Source organism: Dermochelys coriacea, chromosome 14 (genome assembly GCF_009764565.3).
Source record: "Dermochelys coriacea isolate rDerCor1 chromosome 14, rDerCor1.pri.v4, whole genome shotgun sequence".
Classification (NCBI taxonomy): Eukaryota; Metazoa; Chordata; order Testudines; family Dermochelyidae; genus Dermochelys; species Dermochelys coriacea.
This window is the reverse complement of record NC_050081.1, coordinates 15,526,959-15,549,825: the sequence shown is the minus strand read 5'-3', so window position 1 is coordinate 15,549,825 and position 22,867 is coordinate 15,526,959. Positions and strand designations below refer to the sequence as shown.

Genomic DNA, 22,867 nt, shown 5'->3' with positions numbered 1-22,867 from the left:
TGTTAGAAGCACCACCTCAAACTGAAGAGCTCTTCCACTCTCTCATTTGTTTATTCTGTGTACAGTCAGTTTCCTTTGTTTGTGATGTGACCAAGAGTTCAAAAAAGCCACAAGCCATAGGAAAGGGGAAAAACATTTCAAGGTTTTTTTTTTTACTTCTTTTTTAAAAAATGCAGTGAATATTAGGTAGCAAATGGTCTGGAATGCAAACATGTCCTTCCGAGAGGAATGTGGGCAACAGCACACGAGTCCAAGGAGCAAGTTTGGCAGTGAAGGCCTTAGCCTGTTACAGGACTAGCTTCATGGAGTGACCATGGAAGATAAATCTGGAATAAAGGACCACAAATATGAGTCCCTGCAACACTTTCTACCAACCCTCAATTACCTGATTTGGTTAATCCAATACCAGTAGGAAAGAAAGGAAACATTGCTCCATCCTAAAGTGGACTGATTCTGTATATAAAGTAGCGTACAGTACAGTGCGTGGTACATAGGTGCTCAGTATCATCTGAGGACAAATACTCCTTTCTGCTTAAGATAGTTTGAATCCTTATCACTTGAAATGTGGCATCTCAAGGCTGTGATATTTCCTAAGATTTCATTTAAATCCATACCTTGAAACAATATACAATACTCTCCCATTTTCCCCAATTACTAAGGCCTTGTCTACATGACCCCCATGTGGCGATCGATGCATTGGCAGTCAATTTAGCGGGCCTAGTGAAGACCTGCTAAATCCACCGCAGATCGCTCTCCTGTCGACTCCTGTACTCCACCTGAATGAGAAATGCAAGGGGATTAGACGGGATAGCATCTCCAGTCGACATTGCGTAGTGCGGACCCCACGGTAGGTAGATCTAAGTAAGTCGACTTCAGCCACGTTATTCATGTAGCTGAAGTTGCATAACTTAGATCAATCTCCCCCCATAGCGTAGACAAGGCCTCAGTTTACTGATTCCGTTCAGTAATGGGACTGTGTGTGTTTTATTTTTAAAGTAAGGTTTGCTCACATGTGATTCAAGAGACACAGTTATTCCATTTAATGCCACCTATGGTGAAGGTGTCTTCAGTGGAAATCTTGAGTGCAGTAACATTCAACCACAAATCTAAGCTAATAATGTTTATGCTACAACTGATATAGGTCACATTTGAACCCTCATTTACGGAGGTAGAACGCAAGCTGATTCAATCTCAGTGGTATTGAGCCATATTAAAACAGTACTAAGTATCACAAATGCATTATCCCTGGATTTCTGTAACTTTAGGATAAGCATAAGCTGGCACCAGGCACAGAAATGATTTCAACTGTTGCTAAAACTGACATCTCACCTTGTCTAGAATGAAAGTCTATCACATGGGTTCATTTCAACCTCACAATAAAAGATACAGCTATGCCGTTCTGGATTCCATGACCTCTAAAATCAATTCGCCTCTTTTCCATCTGTGCTACATACAACACAAGTAATTTTTGTGCTGTAAAAGAGGTTGCAAAGAAGACCATTTAGATGCTGTTCATCTAAACAGCAGTGACAAGCTTTGTTGTCTTTGTTCCCAAATTTTCCTGATCCAAGAAATAAAACTATGAGGATGCTATCAGCACATTCTGCCTGTTCCGTTTCTAAATATGGTCCACTTAATGGAGCTCAAGGCCCAAGGGCAAAGAAATGCATGGAAGATAGACACTTGCTTGCCACTGATTATAAAAAGCAGAAACGCAGTTCATGTGTCTTCCTCTCCCACAGCTGCAAATACAAAAATCCTAATGCAGGGGTCAGAAGTGGTGTGCCAAGTCTTCATTTATTCACTCTGATTTAAGGTTTTGCGTGCCAGTAATACATTTTAATATTTTTAGAAGGTCTCTTTCTACAAGTCTAGAATATATAACTAAAACTATTGTTGTATGTAAAGTACATAAGGTTTTTAAAATGTTTAAGAAGCTTTATTTAAAATGAAAATGCAGAGCCCCTCGGACTAGTGGCCAGGACCCAGGCAGCGCGAGTGCCACTGAGAAATCAGCTCATGTGCCGCCTTTGGCATGCGTGCCACGGTTCGCCTACCCCTGTCCTAATGCATGTCAAGGATACAGGAATATCCTGCCCACAACAAGTGCAAAACAGTTAGCTGCAGTTTAATGGGTTTATTTTAACAGCACTGCAGGTGTGCCTTTTGCTTTACAAACACAAGATAAGGCATTTGCAATTTGCAATTTAAGTGCGACCATGTACAGACAAAGGAAGGGAAAATGGATAAAATGAAGTTATTTGAATATGCATCATTGATGACCAGTGTGGGGTGTGCATTTCCAGGTTTGTTTGTTGTTTCTACTGTAGGCAAGAGGGCAGGAAGGACACTGTGGCAGGTTTGTTGCAGTGTTCAGCTTCGGCCCTGTGGTGTGACTTTCCATACAGATTTCTCTCTCCACTGATTAACCAAGATCTCTCTGCAGATTTCTTTCTCCTTGCAAATAGCACAGTGAAGCCAGAACTAAGGCAGCAGCTGTTTGGCTGTCCCTGTTTTACCTCATTCATGTCTGGCTGATGAAAGCAGCCTGTACTTTAACCTGTTCAGCAGGTGAACCTCTAGTGGGGGAAGGGAGGATGAGAGTACAATAGAGCCTTATACTGGTGCATATAAAGTACTGGTGTGACAGCAATGTCATCCCCTTCTCAAAAAGGACCTTTTTGTTTCTTTTAGGTGAGCTAGGTGGTTTCATTTTCATTCTCCTAAAACTGCAAAAACGATTTTCAAGTTCGGGGCAAGTGGAAGCCTGGTGTCAGCGGCATTTGTGAACAGAGGTGTTTCACATTTGCCCATTTCTTTTTTGCAGCAAATATAGCTAACAGCTGATTCAACCCAAACTGAAGTTGAATGGATTGGGCTCATAGCTGTTCCTCCTCCTTTCTCTCCCCTGCACTCCTATTCAAACATTTTATGACAATGCAAAATAAAAGAACTGCATCTTTATTAAATACTCCCTTTGAAGACAACAATGAGGCCAGTGGGTGTTAAATCTGTTTGACATAGTTCCTTATTCAGTGAGTTAAAATCAACCATCCATCACACCAGTTAGCAAGAGGGTTGAAGAGAAGGAAAAATGCAGAGCACATCTCTGCCATAAATTACATGGAATGCTTCCAATTTCATAAGAAAAGGCAGGTGAAGTAATATCTTTTCTACTATAACCCAGTTTGGCAACTCAGCTGCAGGACAGGCTGGTTCACCTATGTGTTACCTATCATCTAATCAGACAGTGCCAGTCTAAACATGCTTTGTCTTGCAGGATTGGGACTGAGCCAAAGGTATCAGATATTATGCTAAAAGGAGGATGAACTTTTTTAAAAAAAAAAAAAAAAGTAGATTGTCAAGTACACAAACCTTTCACTCTGTGCTACCTATTGAGCTAAAAAACAAACAGGTATATACAAGTAAGGGTAGTTCTTGGTCATACAGAGAGAGGTATGCAAAGCCAAGTCATCCACACAGAATGTGGAAAGACAATCATTTAAAGAGCACATGTTGTTACAAGAGTTTAATAGAAGAGAGGCTGGAAAGCTAGCCTGGCTGCACAGGTCAGTCCTTCAGAATTTTCTGGGTTGTCCCATTTCTGACAAGAGGTAAACTCTGGAGTGCAGACAGAAGAGGGAGGAGATGAGAGAACCAAGCTGGGAGACATAAGCCTTTAAAATGCTTAAAATCCCAACTGAACAATTGCATCAACTTAGGCAGGAGGCATGTCCTTAAAATAGCCCCATTCATTGCTGGTATAAGAAGATGCAACTCCACTGATTTCATTGGGATTACACCCTCATAGCCAATTCATTACTTGAGTATGTAGCTATAGTGATTTACTGCTAATTACCAACATCAGAACTACTGAATTTTACATCTAATATTGAAGAAAGAGCAAGAAGCAGCCAGGTCTGTGTGTGATGCAGTTAGATACAGGTCTAAAATGAGAAACAACCCTCAGGAGATACAGCTAAACTGGGATGGAGAAGGAGCCAAAGCTAATGTTTAAAAAAAAAAAAAAATCACACACACCTTCTCCATAGCTGTAATCATTCATATTGACCAATGCACAGAGCCACAGTCCAATAATCCCACCAAACGAAATAGGACTCTTGGAGCAGTCTAGCTGGGAGGATTCAAAGGATGACTGGCTACACAAGACAGATTTTAGGGGAAGAAAGCATCCCAGAATATATAGCTCTATTTTAATTGGAGAACCACAACATTGTAGGTGTGGAGATCCCATAAGCACTGGAAACGAAGCATCATTTGAGGAAATGTCAAGACCACGCTTTCTGGGACCATGTCTATTTGCCTGGTTTCTGCATCATAGGATTCTGGGACAGTCCAACAATTAAATGCTGTACAAGGAAAAATCCCAGAAATTTGTCATCTCCCATCAAAAATTTAGGCTTTCCAATTGATATACTAATGTCAGCAAAATAGGAAAAGACCGTGCCCCAGGTTATTAGGGCATTATATTTTTGTCACCAAGATTCTGTCTACTGCCCATTCAATTTTCTCCCTTACACTAACCAGTCAGTATTTACACTACTCAACTTTTGACGTACTGCACATACATCCCAGCATGGAGAGAAGTTAGACAAACTGAAGACTAACTTGTGCCTGTACTGATAGAATGACAAGCTCTGTATAAGGGTGAAGGAGGAGGATACATCTCAGCCTCTAGAGAAGAAATTGTCCTCTTCTCTTTATTCACTGGAGTGCTCCTGTTTATTTTTGTAGTACAAATCTGTTAGAGCAGGCAGTACCGGGTTTATAATGGTGCCAATGGCACCATGGAATTGGGCCCATGCTCAGAAGGGGCCCCGGCCTGCTCCACTAGCACTGCGCCCCTAGACCCCGCCAGCCTGCTGGCTACCCCTTGCCCACCACTTGGCCTGCCCACCGGCTGGCAGAGGCCTCCTCTCTACCCCACGGACCCACCCACTGGCTCTTCTCTGCCCCCTGGCCAGACCCCAGTGCACCTCCGGCTCCGGACAGTCTCTACTTCCCACCATCTGTGGGGCCCCGCCTGTCTCCCCAGAGCTGAGCTGCCTGGGACAGGTGCAGAAGCCTGACCAATCTTGGTCAGTTGTGGGGGCAGGGGAGATCTAGGGTGGGGACAGGACAGGACGACTTAGCTGAGCCCCTCCAAGCAAGCGAGTCCTGAGGGAGCCCGGTCGGGACAGACCCTGGCCTGACTGATCCCACCTCTCCTGAGGGGCTGGAGCAATTCGCTGCCCTGGGACTAGCCCTGGCTGTGCTGCCGGCTCTGCCTGGCAGACTCATGTCCCAGTAGGGCCGGTGATGTGCAGCCGGGAGGCGAGGTGTGAGGAAGTGAGCCTCGGGGGGGGGGGGGGAACACAGAGGAGTGCTGGGCTGTGAGGGGGCAGGGAAGATGTGTGTGTTGGAGCACTAGGGAGTGGGGGTTCTGTGTGGGGCTGTGGGCAGTTGTGGTGGGGCTGTGGGCAGAGGGGCACTGGACAGGGGTGCTGTTGTGCAGGGTGCTGTGCATTTGTGGAGGGGGGTTTGGCCAGGGGCGGGGCTACTGGGCATAGTGGGTCCTGGGAGACTGTGGCCTTAGGGGGTTGGGGTGGTGTTCATGTTGGGCAGGGGGGCTATGTGGCACGGCATGGGCCCGTCCTCAAAGGGAAGGGACATGCTGGCAGCACAGGACCGGGAGGGCCACTGTACATCTGGCAACTGCTGGTTTGTAAATACTGCCCTCGCACTGGGCTGAGTGGAGCAGGGCCGCCCTTGCCATTCCATGCCCCTGGCTGGCCACTCACTCTGGGGACTGACCTCTGTGTGCCATGCTCCATTGCCTCCATGGGGGCCCACAGATATGTTTGGCGCCGGGCCTACAAAAGGTTAATCTGGCCCTGAAAGCAGGTCTACACAGCTGCTGGGGTGGGTGCTTCCCGGCACTGGTAAACAGACATGCACTGGCTCTGCTCAAGTTAGTGCACAAAAGACAGCAATGTGGCTGCAGCAGCATGGGCTAGCCATGCAAATACATCCTCAGGGGGTTGGGCAGGATTGTACTCGGGCAGCTAGCCAATGCCACCGAAGCGACACTACTATTTTTAGCATGTTAGCTGCATTAGAGCTAGTGAACGTCTGTCTACCTGCATTGGGAAGCAGCCTCCCAGCTGCTATGTAGACATAGCCTTACTTGTAGTTACTGCATCAGCATATCCCACGAATATAAGTAGCACTATGAATTTATATGTACAAAAGGGATTCACATTTAATCTTTATACAAGAATGTGCAATAAGAGAACTATGGTGGGAATATCTTGTGTCCTGTGACCATATTTTATGTTACATAATATTAGCCCTCAAAAGCAACACGTGTAGTACTTAAATATGATTAACAGACATAAGAGATACAACCTGACTGCACTGATTAGATACTGTAGACTCTCAACTGAAATTAGATAAAAAAAAATCTGAGCTGTTACTAGTTCCTTCCCAGTCAAGTTCTTATCCAGCATTATACTTGAGGACTTTTGAAGAATAAATTCATGAAAGTGCTAAAGAACAGGAACTAAAGTGTTCATGAAGCTTGACCTTCATGTTTAACAAGGACCATTCACAAGCAGTAGAAAACATTCTTAACCTCTTGGCTCCTCAAAGTCATAACCTCCTACATGCCAAACCCTAAGTCTGACTTTTTAGGACTTGCCAGTCTTATGGAGGTCTCCATTATACCTAAAGTTTGCTTCTCTGAAACCCTTTCTATCATCACTCTACAAGTAATAATGGAAGACTACAAGATTAATAGCCATATCTTTGCTGGGAAAAAAGTGTAAAAAATGACAAAGGATTCCTTGCTAGAAAAGTAATCTGTAGCTTCTCCTAGCAATAAGTGTTTCCAATCAATCCCTTGCTAACAAAGAAGAGTGTATAAGGGGTCATTTTTGCTTAAATACTGTGACTAATTACAAATAATAAATTACTAAAAAGTAGTGTCTTAGACAGAAAGTCATCATCTTGTAAATATCACATTTTCCTTTGTAGGACTAAATCAAATACCACCACTAAAGTCAGAAAGTATCACATAAAGCAGAGAAAGATACAGCAGTGAAGGTATGCTAGGCATTTGACAAATAGGCACACAAGGTTTCCTAACTAAACAGAACTCTCCAAGTGCTGGGTGGATACGAGTGCTCAGAGAGGGCTGTTTGCAGAGAATGGAACCACCACAAAAACCTGGATGTGCAGCTTCTAAACTGGCAGGACAACAGCACAGTCACATTTGCCCAAAGAGCTGCCTATATAACGTCCCCCAGTTGAATCCCATGTACTCACTTCTGCATTAACCAGTTGAAGTATGGCCTGAGAACAGGACACCTAAAATCTAATCGTGGCTCTGACAGAGACTCCTTCGGCAATGTCAGCCAAGTCACAGCTTCTCTGTCTCAGTCCTTTCCCAGGTGACACCGTTGGTACAATGGGAATAATATTTACTTCCTTCATAGAGGTGTTGTGAGAATGTGTGTAGCACGTTAAAGACTCAAAACACTTTAAAAGTCCTATGTGTTAGTCACAGCAAGACTATGGTCACACTGAAATAATCTCCTCACCCCCTCAAAGAGAAAATGCTAGTAATCTGTTTTCTCGTGGACACAGACCTAAAACCAAGAATGTGGTATCTCAAAGCCCAGGAATGGCCTGTGAGCTTAAGACATGCACACGTACAAACATGTTTGCATCAGATTGCAAAAAAACAGCTTTGATTTACCAAATACGAAGGCAATCCACCTGTTGTATCTAGCTTTTTCATACATACCTGAATGAACCTTCCCTCCTTTCTCTTCAGTGACTATGGACAGATTTGCTCTTTCATGCTTGTTTCCCTTAAAGCTCATTTGAAGAGCCCACCATACCTTGTTAAACTGGAAAAGGTCACGCTTGAGCCTCTCTCTTACAGGATCATGACCGTGTCTCAAAAATCTTCTCATTTTCCCTCTTTAACCACCTGGCACCAGAAACCTAGTAAAAAAGCAAAATCATGTTTAAACAAGTGGGGTTTTAGAGTATAAAAAACACCCAATCAGAATTGGGTCCTTTATTTTGTTTCAGCAAACAACATGGAATTCTTCAGGCCTGGATGAGACAGCACAGCTATATGGGGAGTTAACAGGGACTAAAACTCACCACCACTGCAGCACATTATCCCAGATAGTAGGATTTGGTTTGCATAATCCCTTTTTTCATACTAAATTCTAGAATCCCTGTGGCTTTTAAAAACAAACAATGCAGTTTACACTTTGCCACATTTTTTTAAAAAATCTCTTCACCTGATCTCGTCCAAGAAAGATGACAAGTGACAGAATGCAAAAGGATACCACAGCAGTCAGATAAATGTTTAAAGAAACCAGCTCAAAAATCCACCTAACTTCCAGAGTTGGTGGCAGCATAGACTAGTATCAGTTTTTACCCCAGATAACCCTATGGCTACTGAGCTGAGGAGGGGAAGTAAACATTAGGCTGGCATCATGGGTATAGCATAAGGAGCTGGAGTTGCCTGGAATGTAGTTAGGTTAATTATTAGCCTGCTTCTGTAAATCATCAAGCTTAATCCTCTACTAAGGGGGAAGGGGGAGAGAATAATGCACCTGTGCCTCAGTGCAGCACTACAAGAAAGTATAGTGCTCTGAACCTTGTAAATTCTACCACTTCAACATTTTATGATCCACTTGGAGCACCTAATGCAGAAATAAAAAGCCCTGCCTAGCATACCAGCACCACCACTTAGGACAGCAGGATATGGATTCTAGTATTCAGCCAGTGCAGCAAAGGTAAAACCTTATGTCACTCTCCAGGACAGAAAGGAGTACAGCGAATGGGTAGAACCTGAAGATTCAGACCTAGGGTGTGGATTTTTCCCAAGGAAGGGGTGTGTACATATGTGGAGCAAGTTGGAAATTTATCGTGTAATTGTTTCCAAAGTGTTTAAAATGTGTGTCAGAATTTGCCAGGAAGGAGAGTTATTCTTTATATCTGTGCCCCAGCCTACATGGGGCCTGGGACATTTGACTCAAATCACTGGACTGGACAGGTAATTTAAAGCACTATCCACCCACAATGATCTGAGAAGGAGCAGAAAAGAGAAAGCCTTTGCAGCATCTTGGTGCTTCTATTACCCCACTTCTATACGAATCCATCTCTGCATTCCTGCCAATAATGAGGTAATCAACCAAAGGCCATAAATCAGCCAGTCATTCCTGCAGGGTTTTATTATACCTCCCAGCAAGGCCAGCAGAAGTTTAAATTTAAAGAGCAAACTAAAAGTACAAAATGACAAAATCAGCAAGTTCTGGTGAGCAAACAGCTCTGTCTTTTCTGCATGTCAGATATCAAGGAGTAATCCCAATGTACAGTCCTGGGTTTGCACCTACACTTGCCACTAGGATACTTCAGTATCATTAGCATGTAGAAGGTTGGTTTGGGTGGAGCACCATTTAGACTGGTTAAGGAAGGAGGGAGCAAAGGAATGGATCAGGCAGTTGTAGCAGTAAGATTCTGACAGGAGCTTAGAGCAGGCTCAGATAGTCCATGAATAACTCAGTGCATCGTTACTATTACAGCAATATTGTATCTGATTTTCAGAGATGCCAAGCACCTGCACCTCCTTCCTACTGACTTCAGTGGTGTTATGGGTGCTCAGCACTTCTGAAAGTCAGGGTTATAGCAATTAGCCCCAGAACAATCCCAGAGCTCAACTTGCAACATCTCTAATCAAACACACAGTACATTTTCAGGTTCACAAACGAAAGGAAAGGAACCCACCATGATCTCCTCACCGCCCCAGTATCTAGAGATATCAGCAGGTACTACCTAATCATCAGCTTTCCTTGAATGGTCCCTTAAAATATGAGCTAACTACTTATGCAAAACAATCTGTTCCACCGTGCATTTTGCTGTGATACTGGGAGCACCTTTCGCAGAAGAAGAGCTGTGTGGCTCAAAAGCTCATCTCTCACACCAACAGGAAGTTGATCCAATAAAAGATATTATCTGACACATCTTGTCTCTCTAACATCCTGCGACCAACACAGCTACAACTACACAGGATACAGCTTTCCAATTGTCATTCCTGCATGCTTTCTTCCCTATCCATTCCCCACTGACAGAGAAGGGAGAGTAAACCTGAGCTGCTTGGTATATTTGCATGATTGGGGTGAAAATGAAAGCCATCAGAGTACTAGCAGGTGTGAAGAAATGGTACCTAGCTGTCTGACACACAAACCTTGACAGCAGGGAATATCAAAATAAAAGGGGAGAGGAGCATAGCCAAAAAGCAGGAACACATTTAAAAACCAAAGTCTCTGCAAGGTGATCTGAAAACCTACACCAAATAATTCTAACCTTTCACCATGTTTGCACGATAGACTTTTCAGAGAAGAGTAAAACATCTAAGTACATAGCTCTCTCCATGGATCAGCGTTCACCTTGCACTCCCCGGCCCAAGACAGAGAAGCAAATGATCCAACCATCGGACCAAATCTGGTGATGAATCCTGGTCACATGCCACCTGAGGCACATTGCGCATACGCTAAGAAGAAGTGAGCAGTGGCTGTAGAAGTGACAACCTGTTGTGCTATGCAAAGAAAGAGTATCACACCCATATGCAGCAACTTTGGCCTTAGCCAGACAGGGAAAGTAAAAATGGGAAAGGGTGTGTCTCTGGCAATCAATATCCTGGGCCTGTGAAACCAGGAAAACCCACACAGAAACTTCAAGTAACTAGTTCAAAGTAACTGGTTTTACAGGTATGAGGAAAGGAGACTTCCATGTGCCAACAAGGCAGCACAGACAAATACTCACAGTAAACAAAGGCAAGAAGGCATTGAATGCATCCGATGAAGTGAGCTGTAGCTCACGAAAGCTTATGCTCAAATAAATTTGTTAGTCTCTAAGGTGCCACAAGTACTCCTTTTCTTAAAGGAAAGTGGGGGGGTTATTTTCAAAGGATCGGTAAATACAGCTGCTCATGTCCTGTAACAAAGTTTAGGAATGATTATTGCATTTAACACATGCTGCTTATACATGCTTATGCCAAGAGAGGTAGCATTCACAATCCAGCCCACAATGACCTGTTAAACCGGCTAAGGAACCTTAATAATAGCTGGCATCAAGGAATCTAATAGCAACTAGCACCAAGGTACATCACCGTGCAAACTGATGCACACTGCAGTCAAAGGAGATTTGCCAAAAAGAATGAAGATTCCACATAATCTGTATCATCTTGTCTCACAGGTGCACATTTCCTTTTTGCCAGCCCAATTTCTCTCAGAAATGCCCTTCTCTGATGTCTTACATAAAACTGCAGCCCCGATGTGCGCTGCAATTAGAGAACATAGACACAAATACATTCACTGCAGACAGCATGTGGTCATAGCAGTGGCCACGAGTAGCCAGAGTGGAGCCTCCGAAGCCATGTCTGCTTTGTCTGGAGTTGTTGTATTTTGCAGGGCATTAAAGCCTACGAGAAAATGAAGATCAGCCTCTTACCAGAAATTACAGGCTCCTTAGCAGCACTACCTCTTCTCTAGGTAAAGGCTGCCTCTCAGCTGAAGAGAATCTGAGGTCAGCCCATCTGCAGGTAACAATATCCCAGATTCCAGTCCATCTTGACAGTGAACAAGTTGAAACATAACATGTGACAGACAAACCACCTTGCAGCCAGGCTCATAATGGGCCACTTAAAGCTAGCTCCTTTATCGTCCCTGGCTCTATGCTCAGACAAACATTATGAGATGCCCTCCTAGCTGCGTTCAATTAGACTCAGCAACAAGTCTATTACTCTCCATTGTTCACACAGTATGGCAGGGCGAGTCCAAGCTGCGAGAGGATCCTGTTTCCATTCAATACAGACACACAGACAGCTATTACAATCAGACTTTTAGATGCCAAAAATTCACAACAGGCACATATGCCACATAGTTCGGAACAGGCTGATATTTAAGCGAAGAAGCCAGAATGTTCATATGCAGCTTACATGTGTGTTTACTCAGAGAACACAGGATGGGCGTAGAACAGGGCAGAGAGAGTACTCTTCCCAAACAGCCTTTGTTCAGGTTGAGTCGCCATTCCAACTTCTCCCCTTGACAATAGTTCAAAGCTTGGCAAATGATTCAAAGATGCTCTCTAGGGCATATCAAGACCATTTAGAGATTTCAAAGCTTTAGACTCCTGCTTGTTGTTCTCTCCCCTCTCTTCTCCTCCACCTCATGGGATCCTCCCATGTGAGATTTCAACAGTAAGGAATTGCTTCTGTTAAAAAGGGTAAGTAGCAGCAAGCCCTTCTCCCCAGCCAAGTTTTGTTTACACCTCAAGAATTTACTACTCTTATTGCAGCAACTGCCAACAAGGCCTCATCTATACTAGACTTTCTCTAAACTACCGAAAGTTTCCCAGTGTTACTAAGACCAATACAGCTCTGCCAGTGGTAGCAATGATGGGACTGCTAAAGTCGACTCTCTCAGCAAGGGTTAGATGACAACAGCAAGTCTACACTAGCAGTTCTGCCATTGTTCACAATTGCGGTAGAAGTGCTAGGATGTTTAGGAAGGAAGACTAACACAAACATGCCCCACCTATGCCACTGCATGAACAGGAACAACGGCGTAAGAGTTAGGGTATATATGCCTGAGACCAGGTTTTCATGATCGCCACTCTAATAAAGGTGCTGATTTTTTCCTAGAAGTTCCAGCATCTAATGACAGTTCTATGCATCAGATGGTGTGTAGCCCCCTTTAAAAAAAAAGAGTTTAAACCAGGTTGAATGACTCCTGAGAAACTCTAGTGGGTGGTTTATTGGGAGGGGGAATTCAAAGAGAAGATAGACTATTGTAGGCAATATTCTCCTAGAGAGAGAGCATGCCCAGAAGAAAAAAAGAGAACCAGACTGCAAGTTAGGAGTTGTAAATACTCCCAATTCTGCCATTGACTTGATGTGACCTTGGGCAAGTCACTTCACCTTTCTGTCTCAGTTTCTCTATAATGCTTATCCACTTAATTTACATGCTGTTGTGAGGATCCGTTCTGTCTTTACAGAGCTTTGGACTACTGGCATATGAATGCCAAGTACTGGTTGTGAGAAAAGGTATGTCTAAGTGATTTCTAGTTCTTCAAAATTAAATTTTATGAACTGACCCAAATGGAAGTAAATATTAGCAAAATTATTTGCATCAGTACAGCAATTGTCATGGAGAGCTACTCCTTATCTCTAAAAGAATCTCTTAACATTAGAGAGCAAGAGAGCTGCACTCAGCTACTAATGTTTAAGGTTACTGTGTTTAAGTGACAGGTTTCAGAGTAGCAGCCGTGTTAGTCTGTATTCGCAAAAAGAAAAGCAGTACTTGTGGCACCTTAGAGACTAACAAATTTATTAGAGCGAGCTGTAGCTCACGAAAGCTTATGCTCTAATAAATTTGTTAGTCTCTAAGGTGCCACAAGTACTGCTTTTCTTTTTGTGTTTAAGTGAGCTCAACTCTCCAGGCACAGGTAATAAAATCTGCTAGAGATGGTCAAGTGCAAAGTGGTAACTGAACTTAAGCATACCATTTCCCACTTTTTAGCTTGTAAAAGGGATCAATATAATTTGATGATACAATCCCTTGCTGTATTCTAAAACTCAAATTGTCATCACTGGCACAGTTACCATCTAAGTTCAGGGTGCACTGATTTAAATCAAAGCAATTTAAATAACCAATTTTAACAATGAATTAAATCAGTAAGCAGGAAACCTTGATTTAAATCATTGATTTTAATTGTGTTTTGCATTTGTACTTCTTGTTCTAAAGAATAGTTATCAATTAATGAGACTCAACCATAAAAACATGATGGAATTGCAACTAATTATAGCCTTTACACTAAACATGGTGCTTCTTATTGCAAACCAGCAAGATATATTACATCTCTACCCATGTGTTTAAGCAATCATATAAAACTTATCTACATTTATTCAGATTCTTAATTTTTACATTTTATTATGTTAGAAAATGATGAATTATGCATTTTTTATTTACTAGATCAGGGGTCAGTAACCGACGGCATGTGAGCCAATTTTTAATGGCACGCTGCTGTCTGCCAAGGACAGCAGCGTGCCATTAAAAATCCTGTCGGGCCGGCCCACTCTTCTCCACCCACCGCTCTCTCCTTGCAGGGCAGGAAAGCTTCCCCCTCCCCACGCCTCTTCCCCCGCATGCTGGGTTCCTGCCTCTCCTCCTCTCCCTCCCTGTGGCCGATCAGCTGATGACCCTTGCTACAGAGTGGGAGAGGGAAAAGCAGAGGTGCTCTCTGCTCCGGGGACCTTGGGGAAGGGGATGGAATTGGCATATCCCCTCCAGCCTCCTGCCGTGAGCTGCACAGGGCAGGGGGCTGGAAGCACAACCACGACCCCAGCCCACACCCCCAGCCCTCTGCCCTGACCCCCCCCCACAACCCCAGCCCCCTGCCCTGACCCCTGCACCCTTCTCACACACCCCCAGCCTTCTGCCCTGACCCCTGCACCCCCCCACACACCCCAGCCCCCTGCCCTGACTCCTGCACCCTCCTCATACACTCCCAGCCCCCTGCCCTGACTCCCACACCCCCACACATACCCAGCCCCCCCACACCCCATGCCCTGTCTTTTGCACCCCCACATCTCCATCCCCACCCCAACCCTGAGCACCAAACGGGAGCTGCCCAGGTAAGCACTCCACACCCAAACTTCCTGCCCCAACCCTGAGCCCCCTCCCTCATTCTAGCTCCTGACCAGACCCTGCACCCCAACCTCCAGCCTGCTCCTTCACCCCCAGCCTGTTCTCAGTGCACTCCCACCCTCATCTCAGTGCAGAGAGAGGAAGAGAATGGGCCAGAACCAGGGAGAAACTAGGTACCTACTCTATGTGGACTCTATGTGGATAGGGCCAGGACCCCAGACCGGCAGCGGGCTGAGCAGGGCCGGCAGCCAGGACCCTGGCTGGCAGGAGCCGGCAGACAGAACCCCAGACCGGCCGGGGCCCCAGTCTGCCAGCCCCGCTCAGCCTGGGGTTCTGACTGCCGGCCCCTTGCCAGTTGGGGTCCCAGCCGCAGGCCCCACTCAGCCTGCTCCCGGCCTAGGTGAACGGAACCCCAGGCTAGCAGCGGGTTGAGCGGGCCGACGTTGTAAGATCAGCATTTTAATTTAATTGTAAATGAAGCTTCTTAAACATTTTGAAAACCTTGTTTACATACAACAATAGTTTAGTTATACAATATATAGACTTATAGAGAGAAACCTTCTAAAAAAACGTTAAAATGTAGTACTGGCATGCGAAACCTTAAATTAAAGTGAATAAATGAAGACTCGGCACACCACTTCTAAAAGGTTGACAACCCCTGTACTAGATGATTAATTTTTTTTATAGATTCATAGATACTAAGGTCAGAAGGGACCATTCTGATCATCTAGTCCGACCTCCTGCACAGCGCAGGCCACAGAATCTCAGCCACCCACTCCTATGAAAAACCTCACCTATGTCTGTGCTATTGAAGTCCTTAAATCATGGTTTAAAGACTTCAAGGAGCAGAGAAGCCTCCCTCAAGTCAACCATGCCCCATGCTACAGAGGTAGGCGAAAAACCTCCAGGGCCTCTCCAATCTGCCCTGGAGGAAAATTCCTTCCCGACCCCAAATATGGCAGTCAGCTAAACCCTGAGCATATGGGCAAGATTCACCAGCCAGATACTACAGAAAATTCTTTCCTGGGTAACTCAGATCCCATCCATCCAATATCCCATCTCAGGGGATTAGTCCTATTTACCCTGAATATTTAAAGATCAATTACTTACCAAAATCCCATTATCCCATCATACCATCTCCTCCATAAACTTATCAAGTAGAATCTTAAAACCAGATAGATCTTTTGCCCCCACTGCTTCCCTTGGAAGGCTATTCCAAAACTTCACTCCTCTGATGGTTAAAAACCTTTGTCTGATTTCAAGTCTAAACTTCCTGGTGGCCAGTTTATACCCATTTGTTCTTGTGTCCACATTGGTGCTGAGCTTAAATAATTCCTCTCCCTCTCCTGTATTTATCCCTCTGATATATTACCTGAGCTTTGTGTCAAGCTCTATTTGGATGGGAATTCAAGTCCAATTAAGAATGCCAGAAACACCACAGCATTTCAAAGTTGGTTAAGTAAATAAATCTACTTTAAATGTGCTGAATACATAAAAGTGTATCAAAACACATTTGGCATTTAAAACTGATTTATTAAACAAAGGAAGTATTACCTGTAGTTAGTGAAATGAACTGATGGTGACGAGAAACAATGTCTTTCAAGATTTCAGAAAGAGTAGATCATAGATTAGAATAAATTTAGGCCTTAACGTACATGGTATTAGTTTCAAATAGTTGTTTAAATAAAAAAATCTTTTTATATTTTTTGAAATAAACCTATCTATTTTTATCCACTCTGCTATAATTTATCCAAGCTGCTACGGCAACAACTGGTTGCCAAGTGAGATACTGCAGAAGAGTGGGCAGTATTACAAAGCAGCAGAGAGGTCTGAATAAAGGAACAGTTGCAGAATGTAAAGAGCTTGGAGATCTCAGAGATGCCACTCTAGCCTACAAGTCTTTGACATAAGGCAGGGATTTTCCAGACCACCTTCCCAGAATGAGATATTTAATCCAGTAGTAGTTAGAGTAAGTCAAAGAAGGGACAGTTTAGGCTGAATATCAGGAAAACTTTTCTGGCAGTGAAATCTAATAGACGGTGAGGAAAACTCAAATGGTGGAGTACCATCACTTAGGAGTTTTTTTTAAAAAACTGGACAAAATGCTAAAAAGTGTCTTGTAAGGAACAATCCTGCACTAGCAAGGAGAAGGACTGAAGGATCTGACAGGTTCTCCCATCCAAGTCTACTTTTAGCTTCTGCAGAATCATAGAAGTTAACAGTCAAAAGTATAACCTACCAAATACTCATTAAATACAACAGCAGGCAGTGCTCCATCCTCTACCCACCCTCCCACCACACACACACACACACACACACACACACACACACACACACCCCCGCTAGGTTTGAAGCTTCCAAGATGGGTTTCCCAGGCAATCTTGAAAAGTAAAGGAAAAATGTTCAAGTCAATCATGCAAGTTCATGCACTATCACAGAACAGTGCTAAAAACTACCGAATCCTTCTGAGTCCAGAAATTCTGTCCAAACCTCTTGTATTCAGATTCTTTTGTACCCCCTATGTCATGGTAACATTGGAATACATGAGATTTCAAAATGCTATAGCACAGAAAAGCCTTTTCCATTTGAAAAGTATGTTATGAAGAGAAATTTATTGAATGTGATGCAGAGCTCTTGGTACACTCTCCCAATACAATGGGTGACTCAAGGATAGAAGGAAGATATGGTACCTTGAAAGTCATGTTGCAATAACATTTTTAGGCCAGAAATATGGTGGGTCTATTGAGAAGGACATCACAAAGACTCCTTATTACCACAACAGCACCAAAAGGAAAGATGTAGAAAAAAATTCTAACTACTTGCTGATGACTTAAATCTTCATACATATATATACACACCCACAACACACCCTGTATGGGTTGCAGGATAGGGTATCATCAAACAGTTACAACGCATACTAAGTGACAAAAACCTGAAGTAAATCTTTCCTGATCCCCCTCTTCTGGCCTTCAAACACCTCCCAAACCTCTCCAAGCTCATCATCAGAAGCAAGCTGCCCATGGACCAAGACACACGAACTAAAAGCAGCACCAGACCCTGCCAGAACAACAGATGCAAAACCTCTAGACATCACTCCAATGCAAGGATAGTCAACACCCCCCACACCACATTTTTCATGATCCATGGTTCCTACATGTGTCTATCACAACATGTGGCGTACCTCATTCAATTCACTAAATGCCCCAACACCAACAACGTGGAAGAAACCAAACAATCATTGTGTTCTCAAATGAACTCTCACCAAAAAATTATAAAAGACCAAAAAACTAAATCAACTGTGGGTGAACACTTTTTACAAAGCGATCACTCTTTAATCTGACCTCACAGTCCTAATCCTCAAAGACAACCTGCACAACACTTTCAAAAAATGAACTCAGGAGCTTACATTCATAGCTTTGGCTAGATACTAAAAATCGGGCACTGACCAGACACTAGATTTATCGTTTATTACCAAAACCTGTAACCCATTTAATGCCTCCACACACACACACACACACACACCTCTTTCCCATTTTCCCCTTACGGCTGGAAAGATGTCAACAAGCCATTTCACTTGAAATGTGTGTTAACTACTTATGCTAAACAATCTATACCATCTTGCATTTATCTGTGACACAAACAGAGTAGATTTCTCAGACCTGAATAAGAGCTCTGTAAGCTCAAAAGCTTGTCTCTCTCACCAAGAAAAGGTGGTTCAATAAAAGTTAGTCTCACGCACATTGTCTCACTAATCTTCTGGGACCAACATTGCATACAATATGGTTGAAGGAATCTTGTAAATATTCTGAAGATCAAGTACACAGTTCTATCTAGGTTTCAGAGTAGCAGCCGTGTTAGTCTGTATTCACAAAAAGAAAAGGAGTACTTGTGGCACCTTAGAGACTAAAATTTATTTGAGCATAAGCTTTCGTGAGCTACAGCTCACTTCTAGGTATGTCTAGAAAGCCTATCATCATAACATCTGGACAATCTGCAGAGATTGAGGAAAAAAAATCACTGTACATATGGACCATCTTTGATCCTTACTTGGCAAGACTGTTTCTAGGAATCATGCCACGTAAGATGTAGAATGGTGGGAGACACTACATGTAGTCTTTTGTAGGGAGAGGAAAAAGCTGACCTACAAAGACATCAGCCTTACATTGGAAAGTAAAAGGTGATGTGCATATCCTGATATCCAGAAGCAAGAAGTTCAATAGCCCAGGGAATTTCACCAAACATCCTCCCTCTGGCATCCAGCCTCATCCTGGGCTCCCTCAGTCATAGCATTCCTGTTGACTGAAGCATTCTCAGTTGGCTACTCAGAGGGTAAGGTTGTCAGCGAAGTAGCTGGGTCACTATTCAAAGGTTTTTAGTTATTGGCATTTCACTCATTCTCCCCCCACCAGACATCCTACCCTTCATATGAATATAACTCTTTTTTGTACTGGTTTCAGAGTAGCAGCCGTGTTAGTCTGTATTCACAAAAAGAAAAGGAGTACCCGTGGCACCTTAGAGACTAACATAAGCTTTCGTGAGCTACAGCTCACTTCATTGTACTGTTATCTACTTCAAAAATCTAATTTGAGAAATTTACTGTAAGGGCTCTACTCTACTAACACTAGTGTTTATATATATATATATATATATATATATATATATATATATATATATATAGGGTGCTTCAGAGAATCTCTAATTGCTTTACAAACACTATGGCCATGTCCACTATGATGCTACAGCCACGTATCTATGGCACTGTAGTTACGCCGCTGTAACCTCATAATATAGATGCAGACTACAGCAACAGAAGGGATTCTTCCTGTCACTGCAGGAAAGGTAGCAAGGTTGATGGAAGCTTTCTTCCCTGTACCTAGCTATGAGTATGTCTACACTGCCTACATTACAGTGCTGCCGCGACAGCGCTGTGACGTGGGCCATGTAGTCACGTGGGCCGTGTAACTGGGGAGAGCTCTCCCGTCAATAAAATAATAACTACTCCGAACGAGGGGTCGTAGCTTTATCGCCAGGAGTGCGGCTCCCAGCAATAAAGCACTGTCTATACTGGCACTTTTCAGTGCTAAAACTTTTGTCACTCAGGGGTGTGTGTTTTCACTTGACCTGAAGGACTAAAGTTTTAGCGCTGAAAGTGACAGTGTAGACACAGCCTTTGTCTACACAAGGGGCTAGGTCAGCATAGCTATGGCACTCCATGTGTGGATTTTTCACACTGCTGAGCGCTGTACCAGTGTTGACGACCTAAGTTTTAAATACAGACCAGGCCTAAGCCACATCAAACAGAAGTGAAGTATTACTAACCCAATTACAGATGAGGAACTGGAAACAGAGTGGTTACATGATTTGTTCAGTCTCACACAGGAAGCCAGTGGCACAGTATGAAACAGAACTCAGGAATATAGATTCCCATTGTGCTACCTAATGGTTGTTGCAGGGCATCTGCCCTATACCATGTGAAATGCATTCCAAAAGCTGTCACAAATCTTACTGCAAGTTTGGAAAAAAATTAAGTTGAACACACGCCGTACTTGGTCATTATAAGCAGGGATTAACACCCAAATACACTAACCGAGCATGCCAATGGGTAACGAATAGGTAGTTATATAGCATTTCTATTTAGTCTGAGTGTAGAGCCTAGGTAATAAGGATGAAGATCTACAAAACAAAATTACTACCAGCAATTACACTTTAGAATGTCAGAGGGCAAGTAGCTTGTTCAGTTTAATGTATTACATTATTATCTGTGCCTAACGACATGATGCTATATGCTCCCCTGATCTACTGCCAGGTAGCCCCTGGAAGGAAAAACTAAGTGGGCAGATGACTGTACTTGACCTATTACCACACACAAAACCAATATTTATATTTGTGCCTCAGGGAAATATAAACCATGAATCACTCTAATCAATCAACAATTAAACTAGGGAAGCTACAGCAAAGCGCTGAGGTTTTTCATAGGTGCAAGGGAGAAACTCCATTGGGAGAGAAGCTTACAGCCATTGCTTACATGTCTATCGAAGAACAAATGCAGTAAATTAAGCCTCTTGGGAGAAAAAAATCTAAAGCTTGAAATCTTAACAGAAGTTGGAGAAAGCTGATGTCCAATACTCTGAAATGCATCCAGCCTCAAGCATTATCCAGAGTGAGCTTCAGACAGACTGGGTAGGCAACCACCTAAGGTGTCAATTCTGAGAGCATTTCTACCACAAGCAGCAGCCACATGGCCCAAAGTTATCAGTGCTTTCAAACTATCCCAAGAACACAGGCTGTGGCAAGGCAGGGCCAGCCAGAAGACTCTGTCCTTCAGGACTCCACCTCCAGGAGCACCAGGCTGCAGGAAAAAGCTAGCAACGTAGGGGTATGTCTACACAGCAATTAAAAACTCACAGCTGGCCTATGCCAGATGACTCGGGTTAAGGAGCTGTTAACTGCAATGTAGACATTTAGGCAGGAGCTGGAGCCCTGTGTGTGGTGGGAGAGTCCCAGAGGACAGGCTGAAAGTCTATTCAGCAATTAAACAGCACTTTAGTCCAAACTCAAATCAGCTGGCATGGGCCAGCCGTGGATGTCTAATTGCAGCATAGACATACCCTAGAGGAGACAAGCACCTCATTCCAGCATGGGAGTGAGACAGGAGAAGAGACATGGGATGGACCCAGGGATGTCATGTGACGGACACCCTCTTGTCTTTGGGAAAGGGACACCAAAAATAATTATTTGCCTAGTTCATTAACACATCACTGGCCGAACTATTCCACCGGTGGCTGGGATATATGCCTGCCAAAAGGCCACTGATGAGTAAGATACAAGGCAACTGCAGAATGTACTCAGACTTCAAAGTATTCAGGTTTTCACTGAAACAAAACTGCTTGTGGACTGAAGTTTTACCCTGATCTGGCAACTATGCCTTCCCTCAGCCAGGATATACTTATAATTTGTCTTAGTCTTGACACTAAATGAGTAAACTATTTCATTTGGGTCTTGCCTGCCTTTGAAGCCATTTCGTTCCCTAAGCACCATTCTCTGTGATTGTGTCTGTGTCAACCCAGATTTGCACTATGGGGGAGGGGGAGCAGAGGTTGGGTATTCTATGGGGTAAAGTCCCAGGGCTCTGGAATCTGCTTCTGTTGTTGCTTGGCCAGAGCACACATTCGTTCACCTCTAAGGCATGCTACAAGACCTTTTGTTGTGCAGATGATGCAAGTGAACCCAGCCCTTTTTGCGAGCTTGGGCTATTGTGGCAATTCCTTTCAGTCAGGTATTCTGAAGTAGTGTAAACGGGTACAGAGATTAGTACCAGGAGCACAGATTTACAAATCAAACACATCCACCCAGTTTAGCTAGAGAACCGACTGCAGCCCAGTTCCGGGGGGGGGGGGGGGGGATTTCCGCCCCAAAGGGCCAGCCAGCGCCTACCTGCTGGGGCAACTTCCCATCACCTCGTACCCGGCCTCCCTAAGAGGAGCGGCAGGCCCAGGGGAGCGCTCCCCCCTGCTCCCCAGCCTCACCGCAGGGCGGCCAGGGTTCCTCCTCACGGCTACACCAGGGGCAGCCTCAAGCCCGCCCCGGGGGTCCCACTCCGCGGGGCCAGCCCCATTCGCCACGATCCCGGCCGCAGCCCCGGCGGAGCCCCGAGCTCACAGGCCCAGGGCGGCTCCGCGGGCTGGCAGGCAGGTGAGGGCCCGGCAGGAGCGTGGCGGCCCGGCCCTCAAACCCACGGACCAGGGGGGTGTCGGTCCTTTGTGCCGCCCCCCCCCCGGCTCGGCCCCACATTCACCTGACGGGCCCGGAGGAGGCCGCGGGCTGTGGTGTCCCCTGCAGCCGGCTCTTGGGCCACGGGGCTCCTCCGCTAGCGCCGCCGCCGCCGCCTCTCCTTCGCGGATACCTCCGGGAGGGGGCGGGGCTCACCGGATATGCAAATAACAGGGCGTGGCCCCATGTGCTCATGAATAATTCGCACGACCGCCTCCCTCTAAGAGCCAATCAGAAGGCGGCGAGCCAGGCTCATGAATACCGCCTCAGGGCAGTAGACTGGAGTTGACTGTTAATACGTCGGTGAATATTAACAAGCTAACTGATACGGATACAAGGCGAATGCTAACGAGCTCATGAATACT

At 44.5% G+C, this 22,867-nt stretch overlaps 1 protein-coding gene across 6 annotated transcripts in view; it reads right to left on the bottom strand.

The window, feature by feature from the left end:
• Window positions 1–22,660, bottom strand: part of LLGL2 (LLGL scribble cell polarity complex component 2) — a 60,062-nt gene extending 37,402 nt beyond the window's left edge. For 2 of the 6 annotated variants that reach the window (XR_006275514.1, XM_043496385.1), the window contains exons 1-2: window positions 22,528–22,656; window positions 7,905–8,010 (exon numbers count right to left, since the gene is read on the bottom strand). Coding sequence is in view for 5 of the 6 variants with exons in the window: in XM_043496385.1 (XP_043352320.1) it covers window positions 7,905–7,979 (75 nt within the window). In the remaining variant the exon portion in view is untranslated. Of the gene's footprint in view, window positions 1–7,904; window positions 8,011–11,535; window positions 11,555–22,527 lie in introns of those variants that run through there. The other 4 variants (XM_038372022.2, XM_043496384.1, XM_038372023.2 and 1 more) reach the window with 3 other exon arrangements.
• Between the last annotated feature and the right edge of the window lie 207 nt (window positions 22,661–22,867).